The 18,994-nt window shown below is 49.9% G+C and overlaps 1 protein-coding gene across 1 annotated transcript in view; it reads right to left on the bottom strand.

Moving 5' to 3' along the window:
• Positions 1-18,994, bottom strand: part of cux2b (cut-like homeobox 2b) — a gene marked incomplete at its 3' end in the record, with an annotated part of 88,674 nt that overhangs the window by 39,792 nt on the left and 29,888 nt on the right. The window contains exons 2-3 of the mRNA XM_079756399.1: positions 16,529-16,639; positions 15,555-15,602 (exon numbers count right to left, since the gene is read on the bottom strand). Coding sequence (XP_079612525.1) covers positions 15,555-15,602; positions 16,529-16,639 — 159 coding nt within the window. The remainder of the gene's footprint in view (positions 1-15,554; positions 15,603-16,528; positions 16,640-18,994) is intronic.

Below are 18,994 nucleotides of genomic sequence, written 5' to 3'. Positions count from 1 at the left end.
TTGCAAATTATGGTGGAAAATAAGTATTTGGTCACCTACAAACCAGCAAGATTTCTGGCTGTCACAGACCTGTAACTTCTTCTTTAAGAGGCTCCTCTGTCCTCCACTCGTTACCTGTATTAATGGCACATGTTTATCAGTATCACTCCTTATCAGTATAAAAGACATCTGTCCACAACCTCAAACAGTCACACTCCAAACTCCACTATGGCCAAGACCAAAGAGCTGTCAAAGGACACCAGAAACACAATTGTAGACCTGCACCAGGCTGGGAAGTCTGAATCTGCAATAGGTAAGCAGCTTGGTGTGAAGAAATCAACTGTGGGAGCAATTATTAGGAAATGGAATACATGCAAGACCACTGATAATCTCCCTCGATCTGGGGCTCCATGCAAGATCTCACCCTGTGGGGGCAAAATGATCACAAGAACGGTGAACAAAAATCCCAGAACCACACGGGGGGACCTAGTGAATGACCTCCAGAGAGCTGGGACCAAAGTAACAAAGGCTACCATCACTAACACACTACGCCGCCAGGGACTCAAATCCTGCAGTGCCAGACGTGTCCCCCTGCTAAAGCCAGTGCATGTCCGGGCCCGTTTGAAGTTTGCTAGAGAGCATTTGGATGATCCAGAACAGGATTAGGAGAATGTCATATGGTCAGATGAAACCAAAATATAACTTTTTGGTAAAAACTCAACTCGTCGTGTTTGGAGGAGAAAGAATGCTGAGTTGCATCCAAAGAACACCATACCTACAGTGAAGCATGGGGGTGGAAACATCATGCTTTGGGGCTGTTTTTCTGCCAAGGGACCAGGACGTCTGATCCGTGTGATGGAAAGAATGAATGGGGCCATGTATCGTGAGATTTTGAGTGAAAACCTCCTTCCATCAGCAAGGGCACTGAAGATGAAACGTGGCTGGGTCTTTCAGCATGACAATGACCCCAAACACACCGCCCGGGCAACGAAGGAGTGGCTTCGTAAGAAGCATTTCAAGGTCCTGGAGTGGCCTAGCCAGTCTCCAGATCTCAACCCCATAGAAAATCTTTGGAGGGAGTTGAAAGTCTGTGTTGCCCAGCGAAGGCCCAAAAACATCACTGCTCTAGAGGAGATCTGCATGGAGGAATGGGCCAAAATACCAGCAGCAGTGTGTGAAAACCTTGTAAAGACTTACAGAAAACGTTTGACCTCTGTCTTTGCCAACAAAGGGCATGTAACAAAGTATTGAGATGACCTTTTGCTTATTGACCAAATACTTATTTTCCACCATAATTTGCAAATAAATTCTTTAAAAATCAGACAATGTGATTTTCTAGATTTTTTTTTTTTCATTTTGTCTCTCATAGCTGAGGTATACCTATGATGAAAATTACAGGCCTCTCATCTTTTTAAGTGGGAGAACTTGCACAATTGGTGGCTGACTAAATACTTTTTTGCCCCACTGTGTGTGTGTGTGTGTGTGTGTGTTGGTAATACTGCATGCCAGCCAATGTCTTTGCCCATAGTCGCTCTTCCAAGCCTTCCAGGGAAGTTGTTTGTGTGTGTGCTCTTGTGCATGCGTGTGCGTGTGTGTGTGTGTGCGTGTGTGTATGTAGGAGGAGTGGGGGGGGGGGCGTTCCTATTAGATTCAATGTAGTAAAGAAGGAGCCCCCCACCTCTGCTCGTACTGCGCTGGGAGATTTTACATAATTAATGGCTGTTGATGTTTCCCAGGTAGTCGCCCGGCAAATTCACTGCAGACACGCCTGCCAGCACCGCCGCACCCCCGCCGAGACGGAGCCCCGCCGGAACAGACAGCTTACATTACGGGCATAAACACGCCAATTTAGTACAGTGTCTTCAGAAGTTACGCTGAGGGTAAGGGTGTGGGGGGTGGGTGGAGACGGGTGGAAGTGGGGGTACAATGATTCAGCTGACTTCAGAGTAATGCTCCCTGAAAGAGCTTTTCTGTGTCTCCCCGCCCGCAGAGCGTTTGCGCTTGATGTGAGTCAAAGCGCCGCTCCCTCACCGGGTTTGTTTGTTTCTTGATTTCCTAATTTGTTTCGGGTGTCTTTAATGGCTCTGCGGGCGGCGGTGAGTTTGCCGCTACCTGCCCACGTAGCCCTGAGAAACACGATGATGGAGGACCGGACATCATTCACAATCACAAGCGTGAAATACCCCCCCCCCCCCCCCCCCCCCCACCTCTGAATCCCAGACAAACCAAAACTTAAGAGGGTCTTTCTCTTTTCTCTCTCTGGATGGTCCGGCTTGGGTGAGATCTGATCGGCTCCCCCTGCTGGGCGCCAGACATGCATAGCAGAGAGTCTTCAATTAAACATTAAACCGCCCGGCCCACCCTGGGAGGGAACTGTTTTTCACTGCTCACGGCATACTACTCATTATTAATTTGTAATAACCTTTAAGGCTTTTTGATATCATACATATTTTACGGAGAGATATCGCCCACCTCTCCCACTCAAGTAGAGGGCTGGCGATGACAGATTGCTGCCAGTGGCAGAGAAAGGTGCTGTCAGCTGCACTATAATTAGAGGCAGCTGATTGTTTCCAGTGATCTCTGCACTGGCCTGCAAGCATGTGTCTGATTGTATGTATGTTTGTTTGTGTGTGTACGTATGTATGTCTATGTGGGTATATGTATATACTGTATGTACATGTATGTATGTATGTATGTATGTATGTATGTATGCATGTATGCATGCATGCATGTATGCATGTATGTATGCATGTATGTATGTATGTATGTATGTATGTATGTACGTATGTATGTATGTATGTATGTCTGTGTGTGTATGTATGTATGTCTGTGTGTGTATGTATGTATGTATGTCTATGTGTGTGTATGTATATACTGTATGGATGTATTTTATGTATGTACTGTATGTGTGTGTATGTATGTATGTCTATGTGTGTTTATGTATATACTCTATGTATGTATGTACGTATGTATGTATGTTTGTGTATGTATGTATGTATGTGTGTGTATGTATGTATGTATGTATGTATGTATGTATGTACTGTTGGTATGTATGTCTATGTGTGTATGTATGTACTGTGAGTATGTATGTAATTATCTACTGTATGTCTTTATGTATCTTTGTATGTATGCATGCAGCCTACACAAATAATATATACTGACAAAGACAATAAATAAAAAATATATATATTTTGTGAATGAATTATTTTGTGAATGAATTAATAGAGTTTTCAGCGCGTAAAGTTGAACTGGGTTCTTTTTAAAGTGGAAAGTGCCACAGGGTTTTTCTCCCTCTTTCTTTCTGAATCTTCTTGTTCCAGAAGGAAAAGTGTGTGGGATCCGTAGTGTTTGAGTCAGTGACCCGGGCATTATTAAGAGGCTTTTATGTATTTATGAGCGCCTGCTGTAAGGCAGTCCATTTGAGCTGCATAAATCAGCCGAGGACGGGAACCTCAGCGCAGAGAGAGCTGGTGGCAGTGGGGGGTGGGAGTTTAGCGGCGGGGGGGGAGGTGCTGTCCTGTATTATTGCCCTCTTCCACATCCCTCTTTTTCATTTCCTGGCAGGCCAAGCTCTCCTTCGCACGCAGGCGGCAGGGCGGGGGGGAATAGTGGACCAGCAGGTAAGCAGGTGGGGAGGGAAGCCGACGACAGGCATACACACTGAGAGAGAGACAGACAGGCAGTCAAACAGGCACACAGACAGACAGTCAGACAGGCAGGTTGGGATGGACTTGGATGCTAACCGGCCGTTCAGAGCCGTAAAACAAACATGCTATGTTTGATTAATGTTCTCTGATTTGCCCCGGCTGGCAGAAACGTAACGGCATGATTGTAATGACCTGTGTCCTCCTCCACCACTCATATACGACCGCACGGCTGGCCTCCAACGGAGACAGAGTGTGTTTGTGTAAATCAGACGGGATGCAGAAGCAACTGCCTCCAATGTCTCTCCTTTCAGTCATGCAGCTCATCTGTCAATCCAATTATTCACTGTGTAGTCTACAGGTGGACCCACACAGACATGCACACACACAAATATATACAGTTTACATATATACATTATATATATGCATTATATATACATATATACACACAGATATATACATATATATATATACACACAGATATATACATATATATATATCGATTTATATACATATATAGCACACTAAGACATGAGTACTGTTTTTTTTTAATTAAAGCATCCTTGATCCTTGATATAGCTATATAACATATACATATATACACGCATATATAAATATACATAAACATATACATATATGCACACATACATATATAACTATACATATATCTATACACACACACACAGTATATACTGCTATAAAGGCTCTATGATAGGGGGCCCTACTCTGAGAGGTTGCTGTGGGTTGCGTGCTCCCATACGCCGGGACTGGAGGACAGACTAAACAAGTAAACCTGCAGTCAGTGTGCTTTAGGGAGCGCCTTGCCCGGGATGGCATCGCCCTGCAGCACTCGCCCGCCACATTCGTTACTATTTCCGGCGCCGGCTTATTAGAAACACTCCGCCGTGAGTGAGTTTGAAAAAAAAGAGAAATAAAATAAAACCACAGACTTATTAAAAGACATTTCATTAGGGGAGATGAGAAAGGGAATAAAGAGCACAATCACCCCTCAGCTCCAGCGGGCTGCGGACATGGAGCGCCGGGGGGGGGGCGGTACGCTGGGGCCGTGAGGACGGGGGTGTACACACACACACACGCACGCGCACACACACACACGCACACACACACACACACACACACACAGTCACACACAGGCACACAGGCACACGGCCCGGCATGAGCACACCCTGCACACTGCCTTCGCGACGCTTGGCACGTTGGACGGGGGGAGATCTGTGCCATGCTGCCTCCCCAGGGAGGGGGGGCTAAGCAGGGCCTGGTTGACAAGGGCACAACGCACGCAACCGGCCAGGATGACTGCAATTACCCCACATTGTTTCACCCTGAGAAGAAGAGGATGTGTTTGTTTGAACACAGGAAAGACAAAGAGAGAGGGAAATGAGGAATACGAGAAAGACAAGGAGGCAAAGGAGAAAAGGGAGGGCCAAACTGAATTCAAGCATGCGTGTGTGTGTGTGTGTATGTATGTGCGTGTGTGTGTGTGTGTGTGTGTATATGGTGTGCGTGTGTGTGCTTTTTGTGTGTTTTTGTGCGAGTGTGTATGCACACATTCTCCTGTGTGCAGATGTGTCTATTTTTGATTTTTCTTCATGTGTGCGTGTATACGTGTGTGCGCGTGTGCGTATATATGTGTGTGCGCATGTGCGAACACACATGCTATGCCTGTGCGTGCGCGTGCAGACCGTGTCGCCTTGTCCATGGTAACGCAGTGTAGCAGCTGTGCTAATTCAGTTAGGGAATATCTGGCCGTCCTTCAGGTGAATGGACGCAGATTGCTCTCAATATGAACTGTAATAAAGCAAAGCCGGAGCAAAAGCAGCTCACAGCACCTCGGGCCGTCCTTCACCGCTCGCAGCCCTGCTCTATTTCTGCACCGTCTCCTCTCGCGGTGCACAGGCGTAGGCTTGGGGAGGAGTGCTTTAAACAGCATGCAGCAGCACACTCCACAACTACCTACGGTGTGTGTGTGTGTGGGGGGGGGGGGGGGGGGGGGGGAGTTCTCCAAGAAGTTCTTAGATGTCTTTATTGTAAAGAAGGTGAGGCCCAGCCAAGCTACCCTCATATCCATTTAAGCCATTCCAATAGAGCTTTACTAAAGAGTTTAATAGGATGTATAGATACATGCCTACACAATAGCCTGATGGGGGGAGTGTTTTATACTAAATCTCTGCAGAAGCCAACACACAAATCCAACTGTCCAGGTGAACGTGACAATACTCACAGTGACTGCTGCTGCCTGAGCGCTCCGGATCCTGCACTTTTATTCCCATTTGGTCCCCCTTTACTCTACTTCAGCCACTGCCAGACAAACGCCTGGCCAGTAGCGTCCCCCCCCCCCCCCTCCAACCACCCCCCCGCCCCCAAAGGGCCCCGTTCTGAGCTGAGGACCCCTGTCTCCCTTAGAGGAGCTGAAAGTTCCACCACTAATCCGCCGAGACCCAATTACGGGGGGAAGTGCAGAGGAAGTCTTGGTGAGATGCAAAGTTGCCGCTTTAATTGAGGTTGTGTTCAGCGTGCTCTTCGGGGTGACCGCGACCACAGCTGTAAAAATACAAATTATTAAAAGAAAAACCTGTCTGATGAGGAGCAGAGGGGGGGTGGGGTCGTCACGGGGAAAGTAGTGCAGAATATACATCTCGTGTCTGGGTTTGATTAAGAGGACTTACATTTTAAAATAAGTTTGAAGTTGAAGAGCACACATCTGATTTGCGGAGGACAGGCACCGAGAATAGAGAGTGAGAGAGAGAGAGAGAGAGAGAGAGACCTGTCCTTCAAGCGATGGGATGGGAGTGTTGCATGAGTTTGTTTCATTACAGATTGCTGGCTCGGGTCCTCTGGCAGCCGCAACTTGTTTTAATAGCTCCACATGTTAATTAGTATTGTAGTTAATCCCATATTAAAGAGACCCAAACTGTCAGGTCACATTATAAACAATCGGCCTTAGCGCTTCCTGTCTGTGACATTTGGAGCTGCTTTCTCTCCTAGCAAAATGTTCCCTGGGTACTAATTGGCCTACTTTACGCTGTCTTTCTTAGAATTTGCCAGTTTCTGTATCGCTTAGAATATTAGCCTTGACAAGCATCATCCTATATGGGCCGCTAAATATGTAAGGGAGCTGCCTTTCCCTCCCAAAAAAATTGCGCAGAGGGATCACAAGAATGAAAATAAATGATTTAACCCTCGACAGTGAGATTGCGCGCTCTACCTTCATGGGATATTAAATAGAATTTGAGAGAATAAAAAAAAGTTCAAACACTTAGCCCGAGTGTTACTTTTCTCGACGCATGCATTATTTAAGATGGGCTCCATCATTTTATCAATCTATCGATCAGCAGAAAGATGAAAATGGAAAAATAATGAGGCCGATGAAATGCTGTGTAAAGAACATCAATGTGCAAAAATTTAATCATCTGCGCGGGGAGGAGACGGGGAAACATTGTTGGCGGTTTTCAAAAACAAAAAGAAAGTGTGTGTGTGTGTGTGTGTGTGGTGATTGGGGGTGCTGGGCGAGAGAAGCAGCCAATATTTTTTCCCTCTCTGCATATTTTAATTACCAGATCAATCATAACTACATACTGCCGAGCGGAGAAGAGAGGAGAAAATTGCAAGTCTAAATGAAAAACAATAGATTTGCTTTATATTCTCTGCTCTTTTGAAGTCTAAATTAAAATTTCAGGTACCTTTACGAGGGCTTTGTTCAGAAAGTTATTATATTTAATTAGCGTGTTTAGATTCAGCTGAAAACTAAGCTTCACAATGTGGTGTCATTTGAGGCAAAGAGCAGCATTTGGCCAGACTTAAAGACTTTGGTGTCATGGGACCGAGGTGGTGGCTGATGGTTTATGTTACTTGCACTGTCCTGACCGTTGCTTTGACTTTGCTCTCTGTGTCTCTGATTCTGCATGCCTCTGAAGCCCCCTCCGCCAGCCCCACCCCCTCCTCCATACATCCCACGCGCCTCAAGAGAGCCCTGATTTTTATTTCAGATGGCATGTCCTCATGGGCACTAGGCCACTGATTTTGCATATTTCTATTGGCTAGTTTGATAGTGCTCTTGCCAGCGGCAGCAGCAGCTGAGAGTGATCCAGGAGTCACAAACCACACCACTTGCTTCTGCTCGCACTGACACAAATGCTACCGCTAATGCTACTGTTGCCGCTGTTTGACTAGGCTGCCCAGAGTGAGGACGAGATAATGGGTGGGGGGAAGCCCCCTGACTCAAAACAAATCCATAATGGAGAGAGAGAGAAGAGAGAGAGAGAGAGAGAGAGAGAGAGAGAGAGAGAGAGAGAGAGAGAGAGAGAGAGAGAGACACGCACACACAGACAGACAGAGAGAAAGAGAGAGAGCGAGAGGAAGAGAGAGACAGAGACAGAGAGTTGGGGCAAAGACCATATAAAAAGAATCACTTGCCGATGTGTTTAGTCACTGCGTTTGTGTAGGGCATTTTCCAGGAGAGGAAGGGCTTAGAGGACAAGTAGAGGCAGCGTGAGACCATACGAGCAGCCTGGCCAGCGCCTTGCTGTGCTGTGCGCATGTGTGCATGCCCGGGTCTGTCTGTTCCTGCTCAAACACGGCTACCATTTGCACAGTAGAGGCGAGTCGGGCGTGACATCTCCAGGCTGCGAGGTTTGTGGAAATTAAACCTGGCACTGCAGAGCAAAATGTGCTGAAAGTCATCAATTCCACATGGCTTGAGAGGCAAGTGGCTATTTATTACAGCCCCCCCCCCACACACACACACACACACCCCACCCACACCACCGCCCCCCACATACCTCCTCTTTACCTGGTGTGTATCCTCTGAACACACATCCATAATGATGAATACACCCCACTGGGAACCGTCGACAGGGCATCAGTCAGGACACCAAAACAAACGTCACCAAGACATGCACACACAAGATTGACACATAAACACACACACACACGCACACAAAGACCTACACACACATGCACAGCCTGAGAGATACAAAACACAAAGACACGTGCACCGTCTGACACGTACAAGCAGAGTGACATGCACACACTAGTGGCCGTGTTGGCGCAGACAAACACACACACACACACTCACACACACACACACACACACACAGCTTCAGATCAGAAGTCTCGGATGGATGAGGTGGGGTGGGCTGCTGGCGGAGGGTTTGAGTCGTCTCAGCATAAAAGCAGCCGCTAGGATCCAGAGAATCACTCACCGAGGTGGGAGACAAACAAATGGGGAGCCGGAGAGATATTAAACTTCTTCAAAACAAGGCCCTGGTGCCAGCGCCTCACCACCAGCAGCAGCACCATGCTGTTCAAACACGGCACGCAGGGTGATTTGTTCAGGTTTCAGCCTGTTCGGTGCCTCAGCGTGCGGCAGATAACAACCACACATGATCAGATGATCTACGACGATCAACACAGAGGACTTCATGTACGGAGACACTGACGGCGCGTGAGTCGGTGTGTGCGCTGCGTGGGCGAGCCGTGAAGAACGTCTGCAGCACGGGACGACAAACGTACCGGGGGAACAGATAAAGTTACAGCTCCTGCGGAGTCAGGAGACTGAAAGAGGTTGCGCAATGGATGTCAATATCTGTATCTGTGGTTGTTTCCTTTATTTCGCCAATCTCCTGTCATTCCAAAACGTACATTGGCGCACTCATCCTCATATTGGTAAGAAACATGTAAGTCGTGAACACACAGAATATGTTTTTGACCATCCCCCAGGCCAGGGTAGAGACTAGAGAGAACACAGTAAGACTCCTATGACAATGGTTCATCTACTACTGATCCCACTAAAATAAAATAAAACCTCCGTAAGTAATCAAGAGGGAAGTGGCTGGTGTGGTGTTCGCCTGGTCAAAACGTTGGCTCACCATCAATCCAAGGGCCCCAGCAAGGCTCTTCAAATCTCCCTAGACCCCCCCCACACACACACACACACACACACACACACACAGACACACACACACACACACACACACGCACACGCACACGCACACGCACACGCACACCCCGACCCGAGGTCGGACTTCACCGGAGGTGTTATCCAACATATCTTTCAACCCACACAAGCCTGCCCTGCTCTGCGGCGCAAACTCTACCTGCACAGAACTCACTCACATCGTCTCTAACTTCCTCTCCTATCCCCGCTCTCCTTCCCTCCTCTCTCCGGCGTGGTGGTGAGGAGGACACGAGTGATAAAGCGGAGAGCAGAGTGCTGGTTAGCTCACGTGGCCCTGGAGCCCATTATGTTCCCCACAACAGGCCGCGGGCCTGGACGCGCTGTGAATAGGTAATAGCACGGAGCTGCGGGGCCGGGGCCTGGCTGCTGCTCAATGAGCCCAAGACGGCGCTGCAAGTGACAGGCATTGGAGATACCTCAGCAGCCCAGTGTACCACGCACTTAAAGCCTGTGTTGCTGTGTGTGTGTGTGTGTGTGCATGCCTGTGTGGGTGCATGCGGTGCACACGAGCGGATGGAATCTGTATGGGAGCTCATCATGTAGGATGATGTCATAAACACTGCAACATGGAGGAGTAATAAGGGAGTTATTATGGATGGCTGTAAAAAAATTGATGTTGCTGGGGTCTCAGCGGCTGCGCTTTAAGGAACACCCGCGGCGTGCGCAACCCATCACTCCACACCGCGCCCAAAGAGGTCGCCGACAGAGCGTGCTGCTAGCATACCACGTGTGACCGCCTATCCCCCAAATTAGCTAGTTAGCCACGCCGCGACGCCCTATTCTAATAACAGTGCCCGACCCCGCCCCCTCCTTGTGCCAGGAAGGAGCTCCATCTCCATCGGGGTGCGACCCCCCCCTACCCCCGCGCGGCACCCTTCTCCTGATGGCGGTGGCGTTGCGGTCCCCTCCGCCAAGCCTCCTCAGACAATTAGGCAGGGGGAGCTTTATGACCGTTAGTCTCGCTCAGCACTCCGCCCGCCAGCGCCACCAGAAGCGCTGGCTGCCGCACAAAAGGTAATTACGGGCGCCGGCGTAATGACACGCAGGAAGCTTTCGTCATAACACCCACAGCCCTTTTATCACCGCGCCGCAATTAATTACCGTCCTTCTGCTCTTTGATCCATTCCGCTATTCATAACATATTCATACGTTTCAAGAGAAATTATCATTTCCCTCCAGGAACTAATCAGGAGGAGGAGGAAGGAGGACCAGGTCTCATGCCTCCCCCCCAGCCCCCCATCCCCCCCAGAAGCCTGATCAAAAGAGGCAGTTCATCTACCTGCCTGCTCGGCCGTGTGGCAGGAGGGGGGTCAAAGGGGGGCAGGAGGGCGGGGGCTCACGTCGCCAGCAGGAGGGTCGAGGTCTAACCCACTGGATGGTTCAGCGTGAATGACAGCAGCCAGTGTTTGTTTTGGCGTCACTTTGATGTGACGCGGTGTACGGTGAGCTGGAGTACAGGTTCGTTACGGAGCCTCTCGCTCACGAATATCTAGGCCAGGCCGGGGACATCTAGGGGATCGAACCCGGTACCTTTCATATGGAGATGGGATGAAAGGGTTACTGTCCCGCCGCACAGATTGTGTGCTTGGATTGTGTTTCCATATTGCGGGTTCAGATTGTGTTTCGATATTGTGGGTCCAGACTCGTTTCCGAGGCCTTTCTAGAGGTTCAATCTGCAGAGCAACGTTGTCGCCGGAAACGTCAGATGTGATTTGAAACTCTGTGGAAAGAGAGCGGGGGGGTGCAAAGGCAGGGGACACACGCTACAATGCAGCGCTGTGTACCCAACAGATAACCACAGATAATAGGATGATTATGTTGTCTTGACATCAAGAACGGCATAATTCCTCTCGTTCCATCTCCCCTCTCTCTCCTTGTCTAATGGCTACCGTGGCTCAGGGTGGAAGTCCTGCTCGCTTCTCAACAACAATATCAAAGTGTAACGGCACAACAACAGCGACATCAAAGAGCCGGCAAACGGCGTCTGGCGCTCCCCGGGGAGGGGCACGGCGCGCTGCGACGTAAACAGGTGTCCACCCACCCCCCCCCGATCAGCTCCCCCACAGCGCGGGCGGCCGCTGCTTCAATGGCCACGTGATGCTTTTTGATGTCTAGTCAGCTCAATTGTACCTTGGGCTTGATAATGAGGGGGCAATAATGGCTCCTGCACTCGAGGGGTTAATGGTATGTAACCGGCAGAGCTGCTAATTACACGTTACAAACTATTTATCAGAGTCTCCATCTGTGCAGGCACCACAACTCTCATTGTGCACGCTAAATTACTCCACGGATTATCATTGTAAAGCAACTTTCAGTAATTAGGGACCCATGCTGCTGTTTTCTTTTTCTGAGAGAGACCGACAGAGAGAGAGAGCGCCAAACGGAATTAAGCGCATGGGGGAGAGAGGGAGAAAAATGGAGATAGTGGCACTTATGGTGGTGGTTAATTTGGGCCTGACATGGGGAATGTGTTTTTTTTGGGGGGAGGAGCAGATGTACCGTATGTAGAGGAATCTGCTTCACCCTGGGACGACACATCCGACAGACATCTCAGAGAGATGAAAAAATTCAGCGCTGTTTTTTTATATACTTCACAAAGGTTAATCCGGTGGGGAGTTTACACTTAAATGTGAGAGAGAGAGGTGTAAATTGCATGGAGGATCCCACACAGTCTTGGTGGGACTTGGTGAGGGCCTGCTTGCTGCACGTTGTAATGGCGTTGAAAGAGAGAGAGAGAGAGAGAGAGAGAGAGAGAGAGAGAGAGAGAGAGAGAGAGAGAGAGCGAGAGAGAGAAGGGGGAGAGAAAGAGCGAGAGAGAGCAAGAGAGAGAGAGAGAGAGAGAGAGAGCAAGAGAGAGAGAGAGAGAGAGCGAGAGAGAGAGAGGGACAAAAACCGGGAGACTGGGAGACAGAGACAGAGACAGGGAGAGACAGTGAGAGAGAGTGATAGAGAGGGACAGAGAGACAGCAGCTTGAGAAGCGACATGAACTCCGGGGCCCGATGGTGCGAGCTCAGGGCCGATGGGTTATGCGAGAGATAACTGCCATGATCCCTCGCACCTAAAAGGCCCGCAACCCGCAGAGGACTTCCACCTTCCTCCAGCCTCCTCGCAGTGCCATTTTTTTTTTAAATTACCTTCATTATGAAGACAGCGTTCATTATAAAACATTAAAAAAATGGCGCTGCTCTCTCAGGGCCTGGCGGATTAATAAGGACAGCGGTGTATTTTAAGCCGTTAACTCAGCTCCTCACTGTCCTTAATCTCCTTCCTCCTTCGCCGGGCCAAATTAACACCTCTGCTCAGCTCTGACGGGACCTCATTAGCAAACTTCCAGGGAAAGGAAGAAGAGGAGCAACGCAACGAGGAAGGAGAAGAAAAAAAAAGAGGAGAAGAAGAAGAGAGGAACAGCGGCGACCGATGTCAGAGCCACCAGCTCTGGGATTAACCCTTTCTCCTCCCTCCTCTCCTCCGGAGAAGAGGAGGGAGGAGGAGGAGGAGGAGGAGGAGGAGAAGAAGAAGAAGTAGGAAAAGAGAAACTAGGTCGACGACGTGCTCCCTAATCAGTCGCCTGGTTAGTGATAATTAGAAGGCGAGATTGGACGAGAGAGGCTGGAGAGAGGAGGAGGTAGAGAGAGAGAGAGTGGATGGGGAACACTGAAGTAAAACAGGGAGGAAGAGGGAACCTGTCATGTTGCAAATACTTCAAAGGAGCCGGCTCTCGTTTTTTGAGGTGGCACGATGAGGGTCTTAATACCAGGAGACCCTCTTCTGGGCCAGCAAGGAGGAAGGGCTAGTGGTGGAGGAGGAGGGGGGGGGCAGAAGTAAGAACCCAGTTTCCTTTGTTTCCCTAACACACACACACACACACACGCACACACACACACACACACACACACGCACACACACATAAACTGAATTTCTCTCTCATTCATGACACCTGTACATGGCTGCTGCTTGGGAGCTTTAGATCAACACCCAACCCAGATACACGCGCGCACACACACACACCAAGCGCACACACACACATGCACACCTACACAAATACGCACCGACACACACACTCACACATCGATACAGCCCGAACACATATTCACACACACACATATACGCACGCACACACACACACACACACACGCACACACACACACACACACACACACACACACACACACACACACACATACAAACACACCCACCCAGAGGGTACCCGGACCCTGAGTGCCGGGGGCCCCAGCGGCTGGCAGATCGAGGGCCTGGGGACCACCGCTGGGGAGAAAGATCACCAGCCCCCACCAGCCATTTGACATTAGCCAATAAGGTCAGAGTGCCAAGGAAAACCCCACGAGAGAGGCGGAGCAGTACTGTGACGCCGCGCGGAACAGCTCGCAGCCACATCAGACCTCAGAAGGAACCAAGGTGATCCTCCACCGCCCCGCTCACACCCCGACACCCGGAGCATCAGAGGCTCCTGACGGGGTACGGACAGGGGAGAGGGGAGAGGGGAGGGGGGAGAGGGGAGGGGGGAGGGGGGAGAGGGGAGAGGGGAGAGGGGAGGGGGGAGAGGGGAGGGGAGAGAGGGGAGAGGGCAGAGGGCAGAGGGGAGGGGGGAGGGGGGAGAGGGGAGAGGGGAGAGGGGAGAGGGCAGAGGGGAGAGAGGGGAGGGGGGAGAGGGGAGGGGGGAGAGGGGAGAGGGGAGAGGGGAGGGGGAGAGGGGAGAGGGAGGGGGGAGAGGGGAGAGGGGAAAGGGGAGGGGGTAGAGGGGAGAGGGGAGAGGGGAGGGGGGAGAGGGGAGGGGGGAGGGGGAGAGGGGAGGGGGGAGAGGGGAGAGGGGAGAGTGGAGGGGGGAGAGGGGAGAGGGGAGAGGGGAGAGGGGAGAGGGGAGGGGGGAGGGGAGACCGCCCTGGCCCACAGAGGCCTGCAGCTGAGCATCATCGCTCATTACCAGCCATCTATTTCCTCCACCATAAAGCGTCTCTGGACTTGTCAGACATCAATAGTCCTTAAATTAATCCCCCGGGTTCCTTAATGAAAAAGGGAATTCATGGAAGGGTGATTCTGGTGTCTGTGGTGCTTCAAACCTTGGTGGTGGGTGAACGAGCGGGGACAGGCGTGGGCGCAAGAGACGGCCACGTACCTTCGTGTGGCATCCACTGTGAGCGCCGCGGCTATCGAGCTAGCTAGGGCCGCCAATAGGCTTAGCCAATTACAAACTTGAAAATAATCACATGGGCGAAGGCAGTGAGGTCTGGGTTCCTTTGTGCTTCAGGTGCTAATGGGGCATTAAGGTTAACGGGGGGGGGGGGGGGGGGGGCAGGACGTGAGGTGCGAGGGCAAGTGTCAGATTGAGAACATATCTGCGGTATCGTCTCCATAAGGCCAGGCAGACTGCACCGTAGGCCCGGCGACGTGATTAATGACCTTGGTTTTAATGGCAACGGCAGAGACCCAGTACGTATCTGATGACTGTTTCAATATGGCGATGTTAGATGAGGGGATAGGGGGGCGGGGGGTGCCCTCCGCATGCACGATCACACCAGGAAATGAGTGCTTGTCTCGGGCCAAGAAAATACGAGAAGCCCGATATCTGATCATCTAATGGCAGATAGATGCTACTTCACTTCGACAGAAAAGCCATCTGTCAATACACCGGCAGATGAGCGCGAGCTATGAAACAGCCCGGTTGGATTGTCGGGCGGTCTGTGGCGAATCGTTCACACCAGGAAAAGTGGAGAGGAAGTGATATCCATACTTTAACCAGATGTCAGAGCGCGCCGCTCATTGGTTTACATACGCTCCCCGTTATCGATTGTGTTTTAACAGCTTTCCAGTCCGTCACATCTGCTGCGTTATTTATTTATTCATTCCAAGGGTGTCTCACAACAAAATACAAATGAAGAAAAAACAAAAAACACCCAGGCATGAAAGCCGTCGGATGGGAAGAGCGCCACCTCACCTGAGCCTGGAAGCTTTTGAGGACAGGGGCCACCATCTCCCGGACTTCCTGTGGGGACACGGAAAACAGCATTCATTGGGCTTGTGTTTGTGTTTTGTGTTGTTCTTTCTTTTTGTGTTTCCCCGCTCCCCAGCTCCCCGATTCAGGCTACTATATCTGTCTGCTGGAGAGGGGAGGGCGATGCCAGCGATGACAGACTGATCCCCTCTTATGTGGCTGTGTTATACAGAGGAGCTTACAGCCTGGCTCAAAGAACACAGGGCATGCCACCATGTGCTCCGTGCTTCCCTGTGGTCAGAGGCGTTAATATACAAGACTATAAAAAAAAAGATGGATAATGTGTTTGGAGTTTGCACATTGGCATGTTATGATGCACAGTGGACTCCTTGCTTTGTGGGCGTTGACCTCACTCGTATTCGCTGGCGTTTGAATGTGCTCGGGAGATTTCAACCAGTGAGGTAATATAGCCGGTGACATGTTGAGCTACTGTTTACGATGAACAAAGATTTAAACATTAACAGAGAGGGAGGGGAGGGACACTGGGGTTGGAGTTATTAATGGCGTGCATTAATAATGTTAACATAAATTAATTAGTTAATTAAGCAAAATGGAGATGGTGGATTCTGGAAAATGATTGTATCAAAACTCCAAGCATCTCGAATAGACAGAATGGTTCTTATATGAAAATGTGTGTGTGTGAGTTCCTAAAAGAGGCGGGGCAACTGTGTGTTTGTGTGTGTGTTTGTGTGTTGGTGAATGTTTATGTGCGATTATGTGTGTGCTGGCATGTGTGCGTGCGTAGGGGAATTTGCGTGTGCGCGCACGTGCGTGTGTGCGTGTGCCTGCGTGTGCCTGCGTGCGTTCGTATATGTCGATGTGCGTGAGTGTGCGTGCGTGCGTCGAGCGTGTGTCGATGTGCATGCGTGCGTGCATGTGTGCATGCATGCATGTGTGTGCCCGTGCACATGGCTCACCTCAGGGACATTTCTCTTGAACTCCCTGCTTAGTTCCACCAGGTGCTTATGGGAATGTTCACTCTCTTCCTGTCGACCTGCCAGCTCCGACGCCACGGAGTTAAGCTCCCTCTACAGAGCAGAGAGAGAGACAGAGGGACATGGAGAGAGAGCGGGAGAGAGAGAGAGAGAGAGAGGGAGAGAGAGACATCACATTTAAGAGAGAGCCTGCCAATGGCCGTCCAGTAAAGCTTGCGAGGGTGAACATAAATAAGAATACAGTGCTGGATATTAACAATGCAATCGTTCATGATCTCACAGCAATAATACTTACAGCTAGCCGGCACCAATAAATAATTAAGCCAAAATAAATCTGATGCATACAGTAGCAGAAAGCCTTTTAGATGATCAGTATTTGAAATAATCAATACACTTGCAACTGCTATGCAGAGCTCTGAGGGAGGGCAGTAAGAGAGAGAAAGAGAGAGAGAGAGAGAGAGAGAGAGAGAGAGAGAAAGAGAGAGAGAGAGAGAGAGAGAGAAAGAGAGAGAGAAAGAGAGAGAGAGAGAGAGAGAAAGAGAGAGAGAGAGTGAGAGAGAGTGAGAGGCAGAGGCAGAAGAGAGAGAGAGGAGAGAGAGAGAGAGAGAGAGAGAGAGAGAGAGAGAGAGGCAGAGAGAGAGAGAGAGAGAGAGAGAGAAAGAGAGAGAGAGAGAGAGAGAGAGAGAGGCAGAGAGGCAGAGAGAGAGAGAGAGAGAGAGAGGCAGAGAGGCAGAGAGAGAGACAGAGAGAGAGAGAGAGGAGGAGTAGGGAGGGCGGGGGAAGGGGATGGTGGCCCAGGAGTCACGTGGACAGACTCAATAACCTGACAAACACTAGCACCAACCCCAGCTTCCTCCTGAGGAAGACAACCACTCACAGTGCCCCAACCCCACCCCCTCTACCCACCCCCACCCTGCCCACACGGCAATAATCACCCACGGGTCAAATCTATTTTCCACACTCTCTTTTCCATCACTCCAGCTCCCTCCGATAGCCACTACCCCCGCCATCCATATATTGATCCCCCATTGATTTCCAATACGTGATGACGACATTGTTCCAGCTCGCACCAAATGACCCCTTTTCCCCCTTCTTCTTTTGCATGTCATATAGAATTTGGGGGCAGAGTCCTCTCCCTCGCTGGCCGGCTCGGTCTGCAGTGGCCAAGCCCTGCTGCCTCCTGCGCCTCCCCCCCTCTCCCCCGCTGCACCCCACTCACATTCAGTCTGCCACTCCCCGTGCCTTCCACAAATCCAATACTATTGACCCGGCGTCCAATTCCCCGCTCTTTCAGCAAACACAGCGAGGAAGGGAGGAAGGAAGAGAGAGAGAGAGAGAGAGAGGGGAGAGAGAGGGCGAAGGAAAAAAAAAGATAAGAAAAATAGGTTCAGAATGTACTCTCCCCATGCAGAGTGGGGCTGGAAGTACTGTACTGTCACCCCGTCGGTGCTGCCTGTGATTCCCTTTGTTATTGATGAGGGTCCTTCTCCCCAACGCGAACGCTGGAGCAAAATATAAAAGCCGACCGGGGGATTCAATTACCACTGCAAATTTATTTATGATGCTGGAAAATTAAATTGACTGTGTTTTAATTAATCTCCAGTCTTACTTAAAAGCCATTTAATAAATTATCACACACACCAGTAAAATATTAAATAAATCAAGTTTCAACAGAGTAAGATAGTAAAAAAAAGAGAGGGGGAGAGAGAGAGAGAGAGAGAGAGAGAGAGAGAGAGAGAGAGAGAGAGAGAGAAAATGAGGAATAGAAGTGCCACACTGCCTTCCCGTCCCTTGAGTATGGCAAGTAATTGAAGGGCTGCTGGTTCAAATCCCTTTGGGGAAGTGGTCAGATGCGAGACTTTGGCTAGGGCTTCCTCAATCATATCCCAGAATGCACTGCAGATGCAGTGGCAGCGCTTCATTTGGAGACGGTGGCTGACCCATCGCTGCTCTGCAACTTACAGATAATCACTGGCTAGCAATAGATCATGGTAGCTAGCATGCCATAGATAAGGCTGCTTATGTTGTCCTGCTAGGGCGTGTGCCTCTTAAAGATTATACATACTGGCTAACATAATGATAAAACTGGCAGCTGAATGTAGAACACGTAGTGACTTTGAGCGACAGTGGTCTGAAACATAATAAAGGAGCAGGACCTCTCTGAATTCCACTTAGCGCCACTTCCAGCGGATTAGAGGACGGGCTTAAAGGAGGAGGAGGCCAAGTCCTCCCTGAAGTAAATTCTTCTGCAAATGACTTTGAGTGTCTATCCTGAAAGTACTTAAGATAAAAAACAGCCCCGGTGTTTCCGAGTCAGCCAACACTTCAATGCTCCTCGCGACAGAACTGGATTCAGCTTCTCTTTTTTTCTCTGTGCGCACCGCCTGAGCCGATGCAAAACTACTGTAGCAGCGCACAAGCCAAACAGCACGACTATAAGTGACTGTT

This window comes from Pollachius pollachius, assembly GCF_949987615.1.
Source record: "Pollachius pollachius genome assembly, chromosome: 1".
In the NCBI taxonomy this organism is placed as follows: Eukaryota; Metazoa; Chordata; class Actinopteri; order Gadiformes; family Gadidae; genus Pollachius; species Pollachius pollachius.
The sequence above is the reverse complement of the archived record's forward strand: the minus strand, read 5'-3'. Positions and strand labels throughout refer to the sequence as shown.